This window comes from Phodopus roborovskii, unplaced genomic scaffold (assembly GCF_943737965.1).
Source record: "Phodopus roborovskii unplaced genomic scaffold, PHOROB, whole genome shotgun sequence".
Taxonomy (NCBI): domain Eukaryota; kingdom Metazoa; phylum Chordata; class Mammalia; order Rodentia; family Cricetidae; genus Phodopus; species Phodopus roborovskii.
In genome coordinates, this window is record NW_026126560.1 from 580,483 (window position 1) to 603,083 (window position 22,601).

General features: G+C 51.9%; 1 protein-coding gene across 1 annotated transcript; it reads right to left on the reverse strand.

Moving 5' to 3' along the window:
- Window positions 1-2,242: 2,242 nt before the first annotated feature.
- On the reverse strand, window positions 2,243-22,080 carry Mmp15 (matrix metallopeptidase 15). The gene is made up of 10 exons (XM_051201976.1): window positions 21,325-22,080; window positions 10,486-10,634; window positions 9,579-9,704; window positions 7,765-8,072; window positions 7,284-7,445; window positions 6,283-6,536; window positions 5,759-5,897; window positions 4,278-4,428; window positions 4,031-4,146; window positions 2,243-2,808 (listed from the first exon to the last, which is right to left on the reverse strand). Exons 1-10 carry the CDS (start codon window positions 21,472-21,474, stop codon window positions 2,393-2,395), a joined length of 1,971 nt encoding a protein of 656 aa, XP_051057933.1. The 5' UTR covers window positions 21,475-22,080; the 3' UTR covers window positions 2,243-2,392.
- Window positions 22,081-22,601: the final 521 nt, after the last annotated feature.

Below are 22,601 nucleotides of genomic sequence, written 5' to 3' on the forward strand. Positions count from 1 at the left end.
GGCTGGAGATTATAGTGACTCATGTATCTTCTTGAATGTCTTCTTTAAAAACAAAAATACTTAAGAATTAGTAAAATGTCAAGGAAAAGGGATGTTGAGAAAATGGGGGAAAGCCTCTGAATTCTTGGGCTGTAGCAGAGTATACATGGTGGTTCATCAAGCAGGCTTGAGGAGCCAAGGCCTGTGTCAAGTCTTTTCTCTGGCCTTGGTTCTACAGAAAAGCAAAGAAGGCTACAAGAGCAGGCCTTGCTGGTCTCTGGGCCCCACACTGACTTCTGTCTTCTGCTCACAAGCAGAGGCAGCCTAGGCTGGGGTCAGAAAGCCAAAATGGCTCCTCCCTGGCCCCTCCCACTCCTGCTGTGACTCCTGCAGAGCTCAGTACTGCTTCCTGGATGAGCCAGAAGCTCTGGGTTTTGAGGGCCAGCCCTCCAATTCTCCTCAGCCATTCCTATACAAAGAGAGGAAGGGGTGAGGCGGGGGTGGAGGTCCGATAGGGAATGCTGTTGTGGCAGCCCAGCCTGCTGGGTGATAGAAGAGAGGCTCTGACTTGGTCTAGGATTGAACATGGACACAGGATTTCACATGGACACCAGTTCACCAGGCACACCCAGGTCCACCGCATCCCAGTTCCTGCAATCTTGGGGCCTGTGGTGGGGTTTTCTGCCGCAGCAATGACAAGACAGCAGGTCTTAGTATGCTTCATTCCCTGAATATTGAGGTTTTTTGAGGCAGAGTGGCCCCATTACCCAACTCTCTCCAGGTTCTCTTGTCCAAGTCACCTCCCAGGCTGCACAAAACCCAGTGGAGGTGGGTGATTGGGTGGGCTTGTCTGACTCTTCCTACCCCTCCTGGATGTGGAGTATATGGGAAACTGGGCTGCCCTTTCTCATCAGCACCAAAACTCTGCAGCCCCATGCTCTTCTGATCGCTGACCCTCCTGGACTCCATCCCAAAGATCCTACCACACTGGAAGCAGGGGCCTCCTCAGCATCCCAGCTTGGCCCCGACCCTGCCAAGCAGGTCTTCCTTGCAGTATGCTACAGTCTAGGCTTACAAACGCAGCCACACTCGCCGGCTGTACATTTAATCAGTGCAGATTATTTACAGAACTAAAGAATGGGGGTGGATGCCGCCCCACCCCTTGCTGGCTCTCAGGTTCTGCAGAGGTGATGTCTAGACAGTGTTGCTGGACAACCCCCACCCCCAGTGCCAAGCTATGAGAATCCACCAACCTGAGAGAGGTGGTGGCCCAGAGGATCTTGGGTGGTGGCAGCCCTTCACTGCTCAAGGCTTTAGGGAGGCAGAGGGGACCAGAGCCAGCTGTACAGTACCATTTCCCACAGAAGCCTCCTGCTGACTCCAGAACGGAAAGAGGAAGGGAGGCCCCCTTTCACCCCTAGGACAGACTTCCCAGGCTATAGTGGATTCCTTTGGGGGTTCTACAGTCTGTGCGGGGTGAGCTGCTGGCCTGTGCCTAGTAGTGTCATGTGGGGAGAGAGATCTGGAAGGGAGGAGGCCCACAAGCCTGGTCTATGACATCCTGTGCACCCACACCATTAGACACTGTTTAGGGACCCTAGTCAGTGTGCCTGCCAGCCCCATCTCTCCAACGGCTGGGACAGGGACAGCAGAAGCCAAAGGGTGAGGGAGTACCCAGCATCCTGAGACCTGTGGGGGTGATGAAAGATAATGTGGGCAGCCTAGGGAAGGAGAGGCTAGTCACTAGCATTGGGAGGGGAGCTTGGTAGGCTCCCTTTGGTCCTTGGTGAGATAGGTCCAGGGCCCATTCCTCACAGAACAGAGCTGCAGGCCCAGGGGCGTGTGGGAGCTGCTGATGGCCAGGATGGTGGAGGGCTTTCATTTCCTGGCTCTCAGAAGTAGCCTAAGGGAGCCAAGCAGCAAGGTAATAAGGATGGCCCCTGGGCCATATGCTCTTCCTAAGGCAGATTCAGGAGGGTGGAGCCCCAGCTGGGCTCCTTCAAGGCAAACACAGCTCTTGTCATGGGAGGGGAGGTTCAGGCTGAGAAGAGCCAGAGCTGAAGAAGCTTCCCAACCCTCTGCCACCTTCCAGAGGTAAGCCTCTGTCCCTTAGTCCCTGTCTGGAGTGGTACACTCAGAGAACTCCAAGCATCACCTCGCCCCAGTCAGGAAAGCAGAAACAAATGCTGAGAGAAGGTGCCAAAGGAAAAAGAAAAGAAAGGAAAAAGAAAAAAAAAAAAAAAAAAAAAAAAAAAAAAAAAAAGACACCTGGGCATAAATAAAAGAGGGCAAGGGCAGGACTGACTAGGGGTGTGTGTGGCTAGGAGGGGACCCCACTGGGCTGAGAAAGCATCTGGGAGCCACACACCTGCCCCTGCGGACCTGAGCACCGGGTGCTGTGGGTGGTGTGTGATCACACCCACTCCTGCAGTGAGCGCTTGCAGTAGAGCAGCATGCGGGGTGCGCCTTTGCGCTGCATCTGCACCAGGGCAAAGGCCAGGCCCAGTATGCAGAGCAGCAACAGCAAGGGGACCAGCACCATCACCACATTCACTGTCCGAACCACCTCCTCCATCTGCACTACCACTCGGCTGCCTTTGTCCTTGTCACCGACATCCTCTTCCTTGTCGTCACCATCTGCCTCAGGCTCCGCACCCCCGTTGGGGTTGAAGGGTGGACGAGCCACGTCGGGCCATCGTGGTCGGGGCTCCACATGCTCCTGGCAGCCCATGAAGTCCCGTAGGATGGATTTAGGGTGGCCGGGTTCCATCCTCAGGCGCTCATTGTTGAATTTCCAGTATTTGGTGCCCTTGTAGAAGTAGGTGTAGGCTATAGGAACAGACAGGCAGGAAGGTATGTAACTTGGTGGTAGAGCACTTGTGGAACATGTTAAGTGGCTTCCCAGCACCAAAACCAAACCAGAAAACAAACAAAACAAAAATAACCTTTCTCCATTTCCTTGCCTAAGTCTTCTCAAATCTGCCACCCTGCTGTGGCTTGGGGGGGATTTGGGTCCCCAGATTCCTGGCCAGCCTGACAGGGCACAGAAGGGGCCCACAGTCTACCAGGGTCTGGGTATCAAGGAACCCTGCTGTTCATCCCAGGATTGGCTTTATTCCCAACCATAGGAGCTGGCTTGACTCTGGCCTTGGGCCTTCATAGACCTGGGGTGAAACCCAGTGCTGCTCTAGACTAGGTCCTGGCCTTGGGGACCTTGTATGCATCCCACCGACAGCAAGAAGGGCCAGGTTTGAAGCAAGGGGCGTGTCTGAGCACAGTGAGCTCAGAGAGGCTGCAGCGATGCCCGCACACAGAATCAGGTGATCAGGCTGAGAGCACTGGCAAAGCCGGCAAGTCTGCCCTAAATATGAGTGTCCCAGATAAAGAATCAGACACACAGGAACCCTGCTGGAGAACTAACAGAGTCACAACTCCTGTCACTCAGTTACAATGACAGATAGATATTCACCTTGTCTGCACCTGTGGCATAGACCACACCCATTGGGGGGGGGCACAGGGCTGGACGTGACCTGGGGGAACTAAGGCTGAGGAGGGGGCTCGGTGAGCTCTCTTGCTTGCAGCACGGGGAGAGGGGTATATCCGGAGGCATCCTTGGGATCAGGAACCTGCTGGTGTTGATCTGTCTATGTTGAAAGTTACTTCTGCCTGAATAAACATCTATGCGGCCTATTTGTTTCTCCTGATCCTTATTAAACATTAATAGATAGGTACTAGGCTTCTTTTGCCGGTCTGCGAGAACTACCTGGAGAGGACTCTGCTCCAACACTGAACCAGGCCCACTGCCTTGAGGTTCTGAGTTCCTGTGCTCTAGCTCTGGACACAGATAGGCATGGGAGGCACCTAGATGTTGGTCTCTTGAGCTATGGGGCTGGAGCTCCATCAAAAGAGGCAGTAATGATATAGGGAAGGCAGGATGTCATGCTGGAGAGGGCCCCAGGCTGCAACACGGCACAGCTGGGTCCTCCTTTCATGCCATCACAATGTCATGGGACCTTGAGGAAGTGCTGGGTCCTCTGGGAGAGGCTGGTACCTGCATCGTTGCTGAGGAAGGCCCCTTTGGGAGAGGCAGGGATCCCCTGCCAAACACTGATGGGCTTGGGGTAGCCAGGGTCTCCATGTTGTGTCTCCTCATTGAAGCGCCAGTATCTGTAACCAGAAGTTTCAGGCTATGAACCTGGAGCCTTTCCCCCATTGGCTCTATATGGGCAGATCTGAGGATGAGGGGGCCTGGCTAGAGCCTCTTCCTTTAGGGGACAGGGGCATAGCAAAATGTTTACCTATCTGCTTGAAAGAAGAAGGTGTGACCTGTGGGCTCCCACCAGATGGCTGTGTCGATGCGGTCATAGGGGATGTCTGTACCATAGCTGGTCAGCGGCTGTGGGTAGCCAGGTTCCAGATTGGCTTCTCGGAAAAGCCAGTAACGGTTACCTGCATGGGGAGCAGTGGGTTGTGTGAGGACTGGCCTAGGTTGGGGATAGAGATGGCAGAGGAAATGCTTTGCTGGGTCCATAATCCATTCTTACCATCACTTCCCATCCCAACACATGTATACACAGAACCACATACACTCAGCATGATTCACACATGTATGCTCATGGAAACCTGGGAGATACTCAATCTCTGTGTACAAATCAGCTGCTCCCTCCCAGTCCACCTATATATATGGCCCTTCACTCCACAGGACACATCTTCTCAGCCTAAGAGCTATGTCTCTGGGATACTCAAGTGGCCCCTATGGTGCCAGGTCTGGAACTCCCTACTTGTCCTATATTCAGAGGGTTCCTGCCTATGGGGCCAGAGTTACAGCTGATTTGTTAAGGGGTACTGTCCCCCCAGGGCCTTTTCTCTGCAGACAGATGGCAGAGATCCTAGCCCAGTGGGCTTGGAGACCTGTTCTGTTCTTTCTTTTGGTTTTTCAACACAGGGTTTCTTTGTGTAACAGTCCTGTCTGTCCTGGAACTTTCTCTGTAGGCCAGGCTAGACTTGAACTCACAGAGATTTGTCTGCTTCTGTTTTCTAAGTGCTGGGATTAAAGTCTTGCACCACCACCACCCAGCAATAACTTATTTATTTTTATTTTATGTGCATTGGTGTTTTGCAGGATCTCCTGGAACTAGGGTTTTAGGCATTCATGGCCTGCTGGGATGCTGGGAATAGAACATGGGTCCTCTGGAAGAGCAGCTAATGCTCTTAACCTCTGAGCCATCTCTCCAGTTCCATGGGAATCTGCTTTTTTTTTTTTTTTTTTTTTTTTTTTTTTTTTTTAAAGAGAGATTTAATTATTATGTATACACTGTTCTATCTGCATGCATGCCTGCAGGCCAGGAGAAGGCAACAGATCTCATTATAGATGGGTGTAAGCCACCATGTGATTGCTGGGAATTGAACTCAGGACCTCTGGAAGAGCAGCCAGTGCTCTTAACCGCTGAGCCATCTCTCCAGCCATCTCCCACGGTGTTGTGCTCTTAAAGAGGACAACCTGCTCTTATGGGGACTCATTCTTGGGAGAACAAGAGGCAGTGGAGACAGTGAAGTGGTGCTCCTAGACTGCAGAAGATGGAAGAGATACATCGTTAATGCAGACATCCTTATGCTGGGATTAGCCTGACTAATCCCACAGCCTCTGTCTACCTCTCCACTTACACCTTACTGCCTGCCGTGCTGAGCAAACCCACAATGGGCACTGGAGATGCAGGGCTCTTTTCTAGCTAGCAATTGGGCAGGAAGGCTCCCTCATGTCCCTCACATCCTGGCTTACCTTTAAAAAAGACAAAATGTCCATCCTGGCGCTCATAGGCAGCACTGATGTTTCCTGGTAGACCACGCCAGAAGTGGCCAATTGGCATAGGGTAGTTGTCCAGAACCCGGTTGTGCCGGACTCTCCAGAACCAACGGCCCTGTGGAAGGGGGTAGGTATTGATGGGCAGCACATGCAAAGTGCTTTGGCTAAGAGTGGGAGCTGTGTTTACACTGCTCTTCCTGGGTCAGGGATGACCAATCAGAGAGGCCATCAGGTCCTGAGGAGCCAGGCAGTACCTGGAGGGCCAAGGCAGAAGGAAGGAAGAACTCTGGGCTGAGGAGAGGCACCTGATTACTATGTAACTAACCCTTGACAAGTCCCTTGTTTTCTTGGGTTGGCTTCTTCCTGGTCTAGGGTTAGGTAGGTACTCAGGAGATGTTAGCAAGGGAGGAGCCAGGCATAGCTTAGAGAGGCGATGTGAGGGCGGGGCAGGACCAGGCTCTGGGTTGGCTGGAGGAGGCACCGGGAGCATAGGGCCAGACCTTGAACACAAACATCTCTCCACGAAGCACAGCCACTGTGTCGAAGTTGCCATCGCAGATGTTGGGGCCATACTGGTCAGGCCTCTCTGTGGCTCGGGGCTGGGGTGGGGGCCCTGGCTTGGGGGGCCGCTCTGGCTTCCCACCTGGATGTGGTGGCTGGGGAGGCCGAGGGGGCTGGTGGTCTGGCCGTCCTGGCCGTCGGGGCCTCACAGTGGGGAGAGGCCGGGTGGGCTGTGGCTTACCATCGGGGGAGCCTATAGAGAGGTGAGGATCAAGAAGTGAGAGCAGACTCAGAACCCAGCCTGGATGCCAGGTTCCTCTATATACAATGCGAAAGTCCTGACTGCACCCCCTCCAGGTATAAGGTCCTGTCTACCCACAACAGTCCTGGAGGTTCTGGGCTATCCCATCACTATCCCTGGTGCATGGGCAGGGCGGCCTCCTCCACGTGATCCTTTTCTTAACCTCTCTGCCGGGTGGCAGGCTAGCTACCTCTGCTTTCCTTGGGGACATCCCCCCTTACAGTGCTGGTTTACTCAGTGAGGTCCCAGGAAGTGAGGCACCAGCAGAGTCACGAGTATAGCTCTGGCCCAGGCTATATCAACTTGAACTCTACCTGATACACAGCTCATTACTGAGTTGCTGGGGATGGAGGATGGGATATCTGTCAGGCGCCACTAGAGGAGGGTTCAGTGTGGACATGGAGGCACAGGTCCTAACCAAAAGAGCTGGCCTTGGGGAGATCTGGTCACTGTAGAATTACTGGGCTGGGTAGGTGGCTTTCTCAAATCCCCTGGGAAGTCTGGAGAGTGTTGGGGACAGACTCAGACGATGGGTCCTGGGTACCCTGGGACACCCTCAGTCTAGTGGGAATATTGCCAAGAATAGGAGGGAAACAGTCTGGATCCACAGTGTGGGCTCTGGCTAAGTGACTGAGCCTCAGTTTTCTTGTCTTTAGAATGGGGACAGAGTATAGGACCAATTGGTCTCAGCCTACTCACCATACAGCTGCTGGATGCCCCGAAGGTCGTCTTCAGGCAGTTGGAAGTTGTCAGTGTCCATCCACTGGTAGAATGGTGCCATGATGGCACTGGGATTGCTTGAGTGCTCCAGCCCTAGTGCATGGCCCAGCTCATGCACTGCCACCAGAAAGAGGCTGATTCCTGTAGTGGGGGCATGCATGGTCACTCTGGTTCATCCTAGGCCCACTGGGTTGCCATAGACCCTATACTTGCTTCTCTTTTGAATGGGGCTGAGCTGGTCTGACTTCTGGCCTCTAAATTTACCATCTGAGAAGTGGGCCCAACATATCCTTCTCTTCCTGCCTTCCTTTGGTGGGACAACAGGTTGAGACTAAGTACAGGGCTCAGAGATCTGAGTAGGGGACATTCTTCCTGACAGAGCCTGAAGCTACTGGGCTGGAGGGGCAGCCATAGCTTGGGTACTGCCTGGTCTGTTCCCACCCTGGCCAGCTGTCCTTACCATGCAGGTCAGTGCTGGAGAAGGTCCAGGGCTCATCTGCGTCGAAATGGGTATCCCCACCCAGACCAGGGCCAGGGAAATAAGCGTGGGCCAGAAAGCCACCCACACCATCAAATGGTGAGCTGTCGCCATGGAAGCCAGAGGCAAAGAGTACCATGATGTCAGCCTCCTCTCGCCTTCGCAGCCGAATATCATCATAGGATACTTCCTGGAAGACCAGGGGTGTGACCTGCTCCCACACATGGAAAGCTCTGCGTACTGCCTCCATTGAGTTGTACCAGCCCAATTTCTCTGTGTAGTTCTGGATGCTGCAGGTGCACAGGGAGATAAGAACGGATAGGGCCCTGTGGAATACTGTCCATTGCTGCCACCTTCCTAAGAACATATAAAGCTGCCACACTACCCACTTTTAGAACTTGTAATTTAGAACCCAGTAATTCATTAAAATATAACCCTACATTTTCATGGTAGAAGACAAGCAGAGATTTAAATTAAGAAATCTCTGTGGTGTGTGTGTGTATGATGTGGTGGTGGTGATGCATGCCTTTAATCCCAGCATGTGGGAGACAGGAGCAAGTGGATCTCTGAGTTCAAGGCCAGCCTTAGTCTACAGAGTGAGTTTCCAGGACAGTCAGGGGTAACATAGTGAAATCCTGTCTCAAAAAGTCAAAACAAAAAACAAACAAACAAACAACAACAACAACAAAAAACAAAAAACAGAAAGAAATAAAGGAAAAAAGAAAAGTAGGACCTGGGCATGATAGTGCATGTCTGCAATCCCACCTCTTGGGAAGTGGAGATAGGAGGATTGAGAGTTTAAGGTTAGCTTCAGTTACACAGTAAGCTTAAGGGCATCTTGGATATAACCTTGTCTTAATAAATAAAAAACCCCAAACTCCAAATCCCAAACCAAAAGGTAGCAAAAATAGTAAGTAAATGAAAATACAGGTGCTTTGTGGCCATGGGATGGGGGTAGATGAGGTCTAGGAAACAGGCCAAGCCACTCTGCCAGTCTGAATGTTGACCCTTTAGCTGTGGGCCCCTGGACATTTGACTAGACAGCTTCAGTTTCTTCATTTGAAAGACAGCAAAAGGGGAGGGCGTAATACTTCCCTTGTGGGGTCTTTGAGAGGATTAAGTCAAATGCTGCATGAAGGCTATACAGCCTAGGGCAGCGGTTCTCAACCTTCCTAACGCTGTGACCCTTTAATACAGTTCCTCACGTGGTGACCTCCGACCATAACATGATTTCACTGCTACTTCTTAACAGTATCAACTTTACTACTGTTATGAATCATAATGTAAATATATGATAAGTAGGATATCTGATATGCAACTCCTGTGAAAGGGTCATTCAGTCTCCAAAAGGATCACAGCCCACACGTTGAGAACCACTGGCCCAGAGCCTGTCCATGGCGAAGCACGAAGCTCACATCCTCCCTGTGGATTAGACCCAGTTGCTGGTGTAGATGGATGTCCATCAGTTGTAAAGGAATTTGCCTGGGTGGACCAAATTCACTCTAGGCTTCGAGGCCTGAGTGAAAGCAGAACATCTGACCCCCACATCTACTGACCATACTGACTCCAGAGTCCATCAGGCCACATTAGACCAGGCTAGCCTGCTGCTAGCTGGGGCCAGGAAAGGACCCAGCAGGAGATGCTGGAAAGAGATCTGGCCTTCCCTGGAGGGAGGCTTCCTAGGCTGTGAGCTGGGACCATCAGCACAGCTAGCCAGACCCCTTCTGGGACAGGAATTCTGAGTCTCTTCCCCCCGCAGAGGGTCAGGGCAGCTCCCTTCCCAGCTGGACCCATACCTGAAGGTTAGGTGGTGACTGTTCCACGTCTTTCCCGTCAGAGTGTAACGCTTCCTCCGACGCAGGTTGGCTTTCACACGTACCCCAAACTGATCAGGCACCCCACAGCGGGGCCGCTTCATCCACCTGGACCAAAGATACAGAGGGGTCAGCTATGGGTCATCTCTTCCACCTCCTTCCAACTCCCTCTTTTTCCCAGTTTTCCCTCACAGGGATGTATTGGGGTGTGGAGACTCTCTGTTTGGCTTCCAGAATAGTGGCTAAATAGATTTCAGTTTAAGACTGAGCAGTGACTCAAAAGGTGTGCTCCCTCTCTGAGTGTAACCCAAGCATGGGATGGCTGCTCTTGAGGCCTCTTGTCCCAGGTATGTCAAGCCCCATGCTTCTCAATGTATCTGTAGGTCCTATCACTTCTAGTAGAGGAAGGCCTAGCTAGGTGGTCCTATCCAGGGTTTCTGTACTGCACCTTCCCATTCCCATGCCTGAAGCAGACATCATTAATTGAACATTATGCCCTTCCTGCCAGAGTTGGATTACATCTACTTCATCTCTCTTTTTTAGGCATGTGTATGTATGCGTGCCTGAATGAAATTGTGTGCACTGTGTGCATCCAGATGCTTATTGAGGCCCTCTCAGATCCCATCTGATGTGGGTGCTAAGGGCCAAACCTGGGTCATCTGGATGAGCAGTCAGTGATCTTAACTTTCCAGCCCCTGTCTTATCTTTCTTAACATCAGGCTTCAGGCAGCCATTCTAAATAATAAGGATTATCATGAAGACCAAATCCTTTGCCACTGCTTTTCCAGGCTACTCTCTCCTTGAAACTCCATACACCAAAGACTCCTCAGAGCGGGCTGGAGGGCAGGAGGCCCATGGGGTCTGGGAGGGGTCACATGGAGGGACTCACGCCTTTGTCTCTTCGTCAAGCACACCCGTGACAGGGATCCCATAGAAATTCTGCATCTCCGCGAGGGCGGAAGCCAGGATCTGGGCAGAGCGCATGGTGGACATGTGGCGGCTAGGCTGGGGTAGGTAGCCATAGAGCCGCAGCCAGTTCTGCAAAGAAGCCAAACAAGGTCTCCTCAGTCACTGCTCAGAACCCTCCAAGGCCTCTCAACTCAAAGGAAAATGCAGTTCTTCCAGGGCCTATAAACCCCTCACCACCAAGCCCCAGCTCTCAGGCCTCACTCCTACAACCCACTTGCCTTGGGGTCATTGCACTTGTTCTTGCTGCTTAATTAATGTACTGTGCCTGCTGTCTGGCACATTCTTCCCTGGCTCCTCCAGGGTGGGACCCTTCTGCTCCAGGTAGACTGCTGGGGACCCTCAATGTTGCAGAGTATTTTTTTTAACTATGCAAAGATGTGTTGTTGCATTTGTTTAACAATATAAAGATGCATTACATTTGTTAATGTTGTGGAATATTTGTTTAATTATGTAAAGATGTGTTGCATTTGTTTAATTATGTAAAGATGTGTTGCTGTTTTACCTTGACTGCCTAAGGCACCTGACTGGTATAATAAAAAGGTGATCAGCCAATAGCGAAGGAAGAGGTATAGGCAGTGTACATAGGTGGAGAAATTTAGGCTCAGGGAAGGAAGAAAAAGAGATGCCAGTCAGACAGACACAGAGGAATCAGGAAAGCAGGATATACAGAATGAAAGAAAGGTAAAAAGCCCTGAGGCAAAATGTAGAGGAGTAGAAACAGGTTAATTTAAGCTAAAAGAGTTAGTGGGTCAAGTCTAAGCCAAGACGAAGCATTCATAATTAGTAATAAGTCTCTGTGTCTTTATTTGAAAGCTGGTTCTTGGCCCAAAGAAAATGTCAACTACACTCAAGTATTCAGAATCTTTCTCTTTGTTAAGATTTTTATTCTTACCACCCACCCTACCCCCGCTCTGTGTGTGTGTGTGTGTGTGTGTGTGTGTGTGTGTGTGTGCGCGTGTGTGTGTAGAGGGCACTGGATTCCTTGGAACTGGAATTACAGGCAGCTTTAAGCCACTGAATGCAGATGTTGAAGACCAAATTCTGGTTCTCTGCAAGAGCAGCAAATGCTCTTAACCACTGAGCCATCTCCCCAGCCCCCATCTACCAGTTCTTAATTCTTCCTGCACACTCTTCCTCTGATCCCTGATCTGTTAACATAGATGATTCATCCACAGCTGAACACTCACAGTTACTTACACTTGGCACTTTGACCAGTTATGAGTCTTTGCATTAGCCACTACCCACTGTGCAAAGAGGCTTCTCTGACCAAAGTTAAGACCAACACAAATCTAAAGGGCTTAAACATAAATATTTAGAAGGCAGCCCAACAGCATGACTGTTTAACATAACAGCAGTAGGTTTAGCCCTAGTGCCATTGATTTTCCCAGTCATGAACCTTTTCTTTGCTCTGCCATGAACTGTTTATTTTATTTTGAAACAGGTCTCTAGCCAGGCTAGCCTTCAACTTGCTACGTAACCAAGGATAACCCTGAAATCCTTATTTTCCTGCCTCCACAGCCCAAGACTGCAGGTGTGCTCTACCATGCCTGGTTTCATGCAGTGCTGGGATGCAAACTCAGGGCTTCATGCATGCTAGGCAACCAGTCTACTAACAGATCTACATCTCAGGCTCCTATTTTTGGTGCTGGATCTGGTTCCTCATCTGCAGAATGAGGACCAATGTGTTGTTATGGGGTGTCTTAGTTGGTTACTATTTATTGTAATGAAACCCCATGACCAAAGCGACTTGGAGAAGAAAGGGTTTATTTGGCTTCCATTTCCACTTCACTGTTCATCCATGAACGGGGTTAGGACAGGAACTCAAACAGGGCAGGAACCTGGAGACAGGACCTGATGCAGAGGCCATGGGAGGGTGCTGCTTACTGGCTTGCTCAGCCTGCTTTCTTATAGAAAGGATGGCACTACCAACAATGGTTTGGCCCCTCCCCATCAATCATTAGTTCAGAAAATGCCCTAAAGCCACATCTTATGGAGGCATTTTCTCAATTGAAGTTTCCTCCTTTCAGATAACTATAGCTTGTGTCAAGTTGACATAAAACTAGGGTAAGAGTTGAGGGGCACAGACCCATGAAAAGCACTTAGTGCACAACGAGTGTGTTTGGTTCCCTTCTAGAACTTATCAGGCAAATCCCATCCATGTACCCATCCACCTGACCACCTGTCCACCCATCACCCACTCTGCCAGATGTTCCTGTACTCTGACTGTGCCAGGTAGCATGCCAGTTGGGGGGCTGTGTAAGACATAGAGCTCATAGGCCCCCAGGAGACCATGTACTGAGAGGAAGACCTCATGGCTCTCAAGTCCATGAATGCACCAGAAACCTGAAGTGGCAACTCTGATGAATGATTTTGAGAAATGCTAAGAAAAACCAGCCTGCCTCATGCTCTCAAGGTGGTGAGGGATAGCACCCAGGCAGAAACAAGGCAGCAGAGATCTTCCTTGTCCTACCCATGTACTTGGCCACTTGGAAGACCCACTTTTTTACATTGTTCTAGGAAGGGAAAGTTATATGCTGAGGGTCCCCAAGGCAAGACAATAGCTGGACATAGTACATGCTTTGGGCTGCCACCCACATATTGGCTCACTTGGCCCAGGACAGCAATGCCCAAGTTGGATGGTCAGAGAGCTGCTAGGCCAAGTCTCAGCCTCTCTGACTATGCAGTTCCACTCAGAGGCCCCAGGGCCTTGGAGGGTGGCAGAGCAGCAAGAAGAAGCCTGCAGCCAAGAGACAAGTGTCAGCTCTGAACAGACAGAGTGGGGCCAAGCTTATACTCAATAAAAAGGAGCTGGGTTGGAGACTGCTTCATCTGTGAGGTTCTTCAAGGACCAAGGAGAAAAGTGCCCTCCCTGTAAGTGTGGAAGAAGAGACCAGCAGCTCTGGCTGGCAAACTTATTTCAACACCAGGCCCGAGGAGGCCAAGCTTCTGGTGAGACTGTGTCACAAGCAGGCCCAGGGTCTGGGGCAGCTGCGGGAGGAGGGAGCAAACCCATGGTGTCCCCACTAACTAACTCTCTTCATGAATCCAATGCATATGGTAGTAAGTCACATGCTGTGACAATGTCTCAGTTCTCAGGCACTCAAACTTCCCTCAAAACCCCTATGGCAGGTCCGCTTCCCTTTTGGACAGTTTTCCTCAAGCCTCATGGAAAGATCCAATGGGCAAGGACACCAGGCTAATGGCAAAGGCAACGAGTTGATGTATGTGTGTGGTGGGGGTGGCTGCTAACAGATGAGGGCACCTTCATATCACCTATTTGCATAAGGTAAAAATATCTCCAGTGCAAGCAATCAGAGTCACCGAGGAGCTGATTAGCCTGTCTGCAGAGCTCTAAGAGGGACAGGCTGGGGACAGAGGCTCAGGAGGGGCCCTGGGCATGGAGGGGAGGGGAGCTGGCCTGTTTGCAGCAAAGAACTCCAGAGATCTGCAGAGGTCTGGCAGAAGAGCTGCTTCATCCCGCAGCCAGCTCAGGGGCTGCCAGGCAGGTCCCAAGGGAGCCTGGTGGCCCTCTTTTGCATAGTTAAAAGCCTTTAAGCCCCCAGGAAGCTGAGTCCTCATCTCTCTTTCAGCTGTGCTTTCCAGTCACTGCTGGAGTGAAGACGACAGACAGATGATACCCTTGGACAGGGACTGGTGACCAGAACTGCAGCCTCTCAGTATGAGGTGAAGCCTGCCTCTGGCAAACATGTGCTCAGGGTGGCTGAACACCAAGTGTCCACCAATCTGCCAAGTGGCAGCAGACACCACCTTGGGGCTTCTGGCCTTTGTGGTGTTGGGAGTAAGTGCTCCATCATGCCAGCACAGTAGTGGCTATGACAAGTTCTAGCCACACTGGTGGGAAGAAAGCACAGGCAGGGTGCACACCTGAGCCCCAGGTCACTAAGTTGCTTTGTCACTTTTGGACAAATGGTGGGAACAGTACTGAAGGTTCCAAAGTGAGAGAGGGCTCTGGTCAAGCCCTCACTGCTCTTAATGATGGTGTCTGTCCCCTGTATGGGGTGGCTCCTAATCCTCTTTGCCACCTAGACATCCATAGATGAGCACAGGTGGAGCTGTGCTTCTCTGATGAGGAAACTGAGGCAGAGAAATCAGTAGTGGACATAGTAAAGAAAGGCTCCTAACCCAGGGCTTGCTATCCTTCTCATGAGGGCCACGGTCCAATGACAGAGTAGGAGGGCTCTGAAGAGGCCACTGAGCCAGGAGACCTCTCCCATCTTTAGACTAGAGTGTATCAGTGGGGTATTCCCAAGCATTAGGGAGGTTGAGAACCTCTGACTGTCATGCCTATCCTAAGACTGCTTTGAACTTCAGCCTTTATCCTACAAGTATTTATTGATGTTGCAGGTGAGTGACTTGATCCCAGGCAAGAAGACAAGGGGCAGGTCATAGGGAAATTTCTGATCCTCAGGAGAGATGGTAAACATAACACTCAAGAGCTCACACCACTCCTGAAAGATAAATGTCTATCTATTCTCATTGTGCTGGGAGCAAGGTTCAGAGGCGTTGAGTTGCCTGCTCAGAGTCACACAGCTGATCTGTGATAGGCCTGGGTGCAGGAGGTTTCTGTAGGTGTTGCAGTTCTTTAGCCTAGTATGCTGGGCTCTGGCCCTTCTCAGGGACAGCACAGTACAGCTCTGGGGCAGGGCACCAGATCCTCCTCACACCCAATATCTCCAGCTGAGTCTGGGCACTGAGCCAGCTGCCCCACCCCCAAGGCCTGTTGAAGCAATATGGAGGGACACAAGCCTGTATGTAGGGAGGGCATGTCTGAAAAGGAGCCCCCAGATTCTAGGTCCATGCTATGTGTAGAACTATCAGAGGGGGCTGGGGCCAGAGCCATTGTCACCACAGCCTGCTCCTGGGGCTTACACCAGGGGATTGACCAGTAGCACAGCAGCCCCTCCCCCAGGACCCTTATCATGCCCCAGGTGATAAAGATGATCTCAAGGGTTCTGTTTTGACTCTCACTTCAATTCCCTCTGTAATCTGAGCAGCCCCAGGCTGTTTGCCCAACCAGGTACAAAGGGAAGCTTGTCAGGGTCATCAAAGATGGACCAGCCCCCAAGCCCTTCCAAGATCTTGTGAGGTTCCCCCTCTTTCATATTCTGCCTCAGGATTCCTGGGAACAAACCAGGGCTCCTCATTAGTTCCGGGACAGATAGGGCTTTGCTCTCTACTAGCTCACTGGGAGTGGAGGGACCGTGGGGTTTCCAAAGCCACCAAGCTCAGCCACCTCCAAGAGGCAGATTCATTCAGCAGGTGCCCCTGCAGAGACAGGGAACTCAGAGCTACCCTAGGCAGCACATTCCACCTGTGCCAGCAAGGACCCTTACAACGATCCCTCAAGGCTGTCGCTTTGTGGTGACATCTCTGCCCACCCAGGCCCTGGTTGCTTGCCCATATTAAAGCCTTGTGAAAAACTGACTGTGGCTAAGATAACTCTGAACGTTAGTTCCTGCTTCTGCAAAATGGGGACATGCAGAACAGGGCTAGGAGCTTGAATGACTAGACACCAAGCCAATAAAGAGAGAACTAGCTGGGCATGGTGGCACATGTCTTTACTCCTGGCATTTGGGAGGCAGAGTTCAAGACCAACCTGGTCTACAAAGTAAGTTCCAGGCTAGTCAGGGCTACACAGAGATTAAAAGGGCTCCAGCAGGTCCAATCATGGCAAACAAGTCGCCTGACAGGTTTTGCCTTTTACCCTTTTCTCCCATTCCTTCTGCCTTGCTAAACCATTAGATTGCATTCCTAAAGCTGTCCACCAAGATCTATTCCCTTATTCGGTCACTTCTGAAGCTGACCACCAAGGTCCGGCTATCAAAGTATTGAAGTTCAGCAATCAAAAGCCCCCTTTTGGCTCACTTAATTAATGTGCTCAATCAAAATTAACCAACATATCCTAACACTGATTTTCCCCCTTTCCTTATACAAACTGCCATTTGCTTAAGGTCGCATCTATCTCCTCTCTGTCCAGAGGCGGTCCTTTGTCTCTCTGGGGCAAACATCCCTTCCCCTCCTCCCTTGTCCTCTTTTCCTTCATCCTCTATCTCTTGTCTTTGTCTCTTATTCCCACTCTTTGTCCGTCTGGGGCAAATAAATCCTTATGCTGAGAACTTGGTCTTGGGGGTGTCCTGTGCTGACTTTGAGGTCCTTTCAGAGAGACCCTGTTGTAAATAAACAAAGGACTGACTAGACTATCCAATTCTTGTTGCTTGATTCTTCCATAGTCTGTTCAAACAGTTACAGGACATGTGCATTAAGGGCGCCTAATGTACTTTTCTCTACAAATTTGAGATCCTCTGCCTCAGCCTCCCAAGACCTGGGAATATAAATATGTACCATCATACCTGGACCACCGTGAGTCTTCGTGTGCATGTGAACATGAGTTCAGGTGCTTTTGGAGGCTTGAGGCCTTAGAGGTGATTGTGAGCAGCCTGATGTAGATGCTAGAAACTGAACTCTGGGTGTGCCCCAGTTCGCACTCTTATCCACTCACTGAGGCAGCATCTCTCTATCTTTCTTCTACTGAGTCTCCTGGCCCCAGTACTGGGGATCTGAGATTTCAGGCCAGTACCACCAGCCCCCCACTCCACTGTGGGTCTTCAAGAAAGCAGTAGGTGATGCCTCTAGGGACTTCCAACCAGGGAAGCAGGAAGGAGGCAGCCGCCCAACCCACCCCCATAAGCCTTAACCTGAAGGAAAAACAAATGGGTCCTTTGGCCTGTGGGCGGGGAGGGGTGGGGCGGAAGGGGCCTTTGTTTGCCAGGAGTTTTGAAGGTTGGCTAGAGACCAGGCCTTGAGTATTACCTGGACCTTCCATTGCTAGTGATGGCTCCTAGATGGGGCTGCCCAGGGTCTGGGTGGGAATGGGTAGGGAACTAGGCAGCTTTGGCAGACCCCTGAAAAGACCTTTCCATCTGGGTCAGTCTGTCTCTGGCAGGCTCCTGCTAGCGGAAGATGGAAACTCACAGGGTTCCACCTTGGGATTTGACCTTTAACCTAATCCAAGGCTCCAAGAGGATTCTGGGTTTAAACTTCACTTCTGCAGTCCTTGGCTGTGTAACCCTAGGTGTTTTCTCTTACCTGGAGGAATTAGTTTATATGCAAAGAGTTAAAAGGAAGATGAAATGTGAAAATGCTTCTAGAATGTTCCTGGAGAGAATTAGTTTGATAAAGGTACTGAAATAACCCCTGGACCTCTGAGCAGGTAGTGCATAGCATTCACAGGATGACCTATACACAGAACAAATTTCCTCATAATTCTATCAAGCAGATACTATGGCTATTCTCATTTTATAGGCAGGAAAACTGAAGTTCACACAGGTTCAACAACTTGCCCACAGTGAATGCCACTTGCTTCTCAGCTATTAAATTTACCAAGGGCTGCAATGCTGTTAAGGGCTAGACACGGAGCTGGGGTCCTCACCTCTTTGTGGTGGTACCCAAGTCTAAGGGTCAGTTTCAGAGAGTTGATCCAGACCTTGCTCTCCAGGCTGCATAGCTTTGGGGGCTCAGCCACCCATGGCTGAGGGACATGGGACATCCAAAGCTGGCTGATGGCTGCAACCTGGCTCCTCATCTGTCTATCCCAACCTCTCCTGACAGCGGAGGAGGTCAGGAAGGTCTTTTGTTTATTTCCTCCTGTCCCTTTGAGCCAGATGGGTTTCAGAGGGAGGTAATCCTTCTGTCCCAAGGCAGACCCATGTCTGTCACCCTTGCCTGGCATAGACTCTAGTCTCCAGGCATTCTCAGAACACATGTTCTTAGGGGAGCAGTACTCAGGAACCCTAATTTTCAAGCCCTTGGAAGGGCTCTTCCAGCATGAGGAACCTTTGTGCTCATGGGATGCTCAGCTACACTCAGGGTCTCAGGGCCTCACATTTACCTGTGGATTTTCCAGGATCCTCTTTGCAATGAAGAAGTGTCCAAGCAGAGTATCCTCAAACCCTCTGTTTCTGCTGACTCATAGAACCCTGTACCTATATAAAACTGGCCAAGGGGTTCTTTTCCTGCCTCTGTGTCTACCTAAGTCTTGGGGTGACAGTGAGGATGCCACCTTTGAACTAGGAATCTAGGGAGCAATAATTATCATGGCCACCCTCAGGGTAAACAATGGCAAAGACTATCTGGACCCAGCCACAAAAGGGGGCACAAAGGGACAGCCAGAATTAAATGGGTGACAAGATGGGGCTTTCCACGCCCACAGCATGCCATTTGGGGTTAGCATGAGTGATCTGGGTGGTTGGTTATTGGCTTTTAGAGAAAATCTTTAGGGGAGAGGGCATGAGCATGTTTCTTCGAGGTTTCCTGTCCACATTCAGGGGTGTCTTTTAGAAGTCTCCTTTCTCCTTAGAGTAGGGCAATGGAAAGTGTGCATGTCCAGGGGTCACAATGGCAGGCCAGACCCATATGCTTTTCCAGTGAAGACACACAAGGAGGTCACTGATAGGTGGGGCCCAAGGACATCCCAAACATGTGACATGCTAAGGGCTGGTGGTGAGAAAGATGGTCCACATCCAAGCTCATTATACCAGTTCTCCCCAGTCTTGAGAATTCGTGGAGACATAGTCATCACTACTATGAGCCTAACATGAACCCCATTCTCTTTATGGAAGACACAAGGCCTCTACAGTTTCTGTCCACAGTTAATATGGGGAGAGGACTTAGAGGGGCCATCATTGGCAGACAAGAGGAGATGGTCACACAGACAAGGACCAGTAAGATCTAAAGATCAAAAGAGAACTCTAAGGCCTGGTGACTGTGGCACAAGACTTTAATCTCAGCACTAGGGAGGCAGAGGCAGGAGGCTCTCTGAATTTGAGGCTAGCCTGGTCTACACAGAGAAATCCTATCTCAAGAAATGAGAGAGAGAGAGAACAGTAGTTGATTCCAGCCTTTTTTTGCTCATCTTCCTTAGTGGTCAAATGGGGGGCAGGAAGATGTATGACACTATTCAAGGCAGGTGGCACCTTTTGGAAAGGAAGGGTATGTGGACTTTGTAAGGCAGACCAAGCCTGAGCACATGGGCTGGCCACCAAGGCCCAGGGACTCTTTGAGTCCAATTATGGCAAGTCCTGAGGGGTGTCCCAGAGCAGCCAACTCTAAGGGCTCAGACATCCATCTTTAGCCTTCTAGCCACTGTGGATTCCAACATGCCATATTTCAGAGTCCCTTCCAGCCGCAGCCTAGGCACAGCCAAAATTGTGTCTTAAGTCAATCCTAGCCAGGGCCACCATGGCCCTCTTCCGTGGAGGTGGAGGACTGCGGGCACACTTAGCTATGCTTCCTCAGTTGGAAGAGATGGGATGGGAGAACTGCACACCAAAGGGGGATGTCCTGAAGTCCCCCAAGCCTGGATCCCAGCATCCATGTCCTGGCTATTCAGGAGGCCCACTCACAATGCACAGCCACCTAACTTCAGCTTGGTCTGCGTAGGCCACAAACTCTCCAAGGCGAATCTGTGGCCTGAAATTCTTTGGCATCTGCTCCTTGGATACAGGCAAACACAATTCCTAGCAGCAGGAGCCTACTGTAAGCCTCTGCCCTAGCCCTGGTGAATTGGGTTGGGGCAGACTCGTTCCCAGAAACTCTCTGACCTGATTGGGAGAAAGAGGGCAAACCAAGTGGAGGATCGGCTGTGAGGTGGAACTGGTCTTTGCAAGTTTTTATTAAAGTAGGGTGGGGAGAGTCAGACTTCGATTGGAAAAGTCTCTCAGACAGACCAGGAAAGCTGGGAAGCCTCTGGGGCTGGGATGGCAGACCTGCTGTCTGCAAATACAAACAGCATTGAGTCTCTTAAGGCCATCGCTCCAGGAAGCCCAAGGGCACCAAGGCCCAAATCCTATAAGGATGCAGTTCCTGGCTTGTCCTCCAGATCCCAAACCGAGTTTCCTTTTCTCCCAGCGCTGGAAAAAACGATCTTTAAAGTTCGATAGAACCCCGGAGTGACCAACCTAGCGCTGGAGGGATACATTGGAGCAGGAGGTACTGGTTGGGACTCTGTGGGGAGACTGTGCCTGGTCACTCGCCGCCGGACCAATCCAGAGAGCGGCCAGCATATATATATGGACGTCAGGCTGGCTTCCAGAGAAAAGAGGCGTGGAGTCTATCTACCCTGTTTCACCAAGGCCTGGGCTTAGGGGGCACTGGTGGGAAAAGTGTTCCAGGAGACAGCTCTGTTGTCAGACCCCACCCTGGTGTGGGAATGCTTCATCGAAAGAAAGTCGCCAAAGCACCTCTGCAACCGGTCATTTGCTTGGGTGATTCTCACCCATCCCCCAACCATCCTGGCCCGCCGGGCAAGGCACTATGTCACCTAAAGGAGTGTCAGCCAAAGTGTGAGCGCTGCGGGGCTCCTGCTTCGCCTGAGACCTTCCCACCGTAGCACCCACCCCTCACACACTCGCAAAGCCAACAGTGCGCGGATTTGACTCTCGAGGAATCGGTGAGGGCAAAGGCTAGAGGAGAGGGTTGGGGGCTGAGGAAGCGGCTGTAGCGACTCAAGCTACTGTGGTTCAGTGTCCCGAGAGGTTTCGGGGTGCGGAGCGGAGCGCACTGGGCTTTGGGAAGAGGCGCGCTGCAGAGCTCCAGCCAGGGAGTGGCAGCCTGCCAGCGCCCCTTTCTGCCGAAGCTCTCCAGTCCGAATCAGCCTTAACCTCCAAGACGGGGTGCGTCTCCCCCACCTGCAGGCTCCCGCTGCGGGCGTGGTTCGCACCATGTCCCTCCGGGATCTTACCTCAGCGGCGTACACTTCGGCGTCCTGAGACGCTGAACCGCGGCCCAGGCAATCCAGAAGCACAAGTAGCAGTGGGAGCAGCCAAACTCGGCCGCCGAGGCAGCTGCCAGTGCAGCCTGGCCATCCAGACGCGCCCCGGTCGCTGCCCATGTTCGTCGTCCGCCAGCCGTGTTCTGGGCGCGCACGCGGGGCTGGCTCGCTGGCCAGCTCCGGGCCCTTGCACGCGGCTGGGAAACTTGCGACGCTCCCTGGCTCCCGGCCCCGCGGGCGCGCGGCGGATCTCTGGCTCCCAGTGCGTGCGGGAGTCGCTCAGGTCCCCTCGGCAAATTCCCAAACGCGAGGAGAAGCGGGCAAGACAGGTCCCGGCACGCGGGGACCCGCCCGCAGGAGAGGGTACCCGCCGAGCTGCACGCCGCAGAGTCTCGCAGGGTTGGCGCGGTGCGCCCTGGCCCCGGCCCCCGGGAGCAAGCACAACTCCAGAGCCTTTGTCTGGCTCAGCGCTCCGGCCGCCCGGTCCCGCGGCGCCCCCTGCGCGCCCTGCTCTCTCTGTCCATGCTCAGAGCTGCCCAGAGCGCGCGCCTCCCGCCGGCCACTCCGCTTGCTGCCGCGCCCAACCCGGCCTGGATCTCCAGGCAGTTCCTGCGGGAACGCAGGGAACCGGCCAGAGAGAGCGAGGAGTCCGCCAGCCAGCTAACCAGCGCCCCGCGTCCCCCGCGAGTTTGGCTCCGCAGCCTTACTCCCAATGCGCCGCGGGAGCCGCCGCTCTTAAAGGGCCAGTGTGCTCCCTGTGCGCAAATCTAGGCGGAGGCTGGGGGCGGTTCCTAACCCGAGGCTTTTCAGTAGCAGGTGCCGGTTGTGTTGCCCAGGCACGTGGGCGACTGTGCTCATCTTTCCTGACCGCAGCAAAACTCCCCTAGCCTGCTTCCATCTCTGCTTCTGGGGAAGCAGACCCTCATAACTTGACTATTTTGAAGCAGGGCGCAAGGAAGGCGTGGTCTCCTTTCGAGGGCAACACATAGATTCCTCAAGCCACTTGGAGGAAGGCGATAAGGACATTCAGATAGAGGTGGTCCAGAAAAGGACCAGGGTAATGATCCGAAATCCTGCTTTTTACTTTGAAACATGACAATAAAACTTCTAAACGAAGTTGGAGGGGCAGTTAAGATGACTCAGTGTGTAAAGGCTCTGGCCACCATCAAGTTTGTCAAGTGTGGCAATAAGAGTTCCATCCCCAGGACCATCTTGGTGGACCACTAGAACCTGTACCACTGTTGCGC

What these genes read in the sequence shown, in the direction of transcription:
- Mmp15 (XM_051201976.1), bottom strand. Translation starts at nt 21,474, where the DNA reads ATGGGCAGCGACCGGGGCGCGTCTGGATGGCCAGGCTGCACTGGCAGC. An exon ending in CCGAAGTGTACGCCGCTGAG is followed by an intron (nt 10,635 to 21,324) that starts GTAAGATCCCGG and finishes GCTTCTTTGCAG; the next exon opens with AACTGGCTGCGGCTCTATGG. An exon ending in CTCCAGCACTGACCTGCATG is followed by an intron (nt 7,446 to 7,764) that starts GTAAGGACAGCT and finishes CCCCCACTACAG; the next exon opens with GAATCAGCCTCTTTCTGGTG.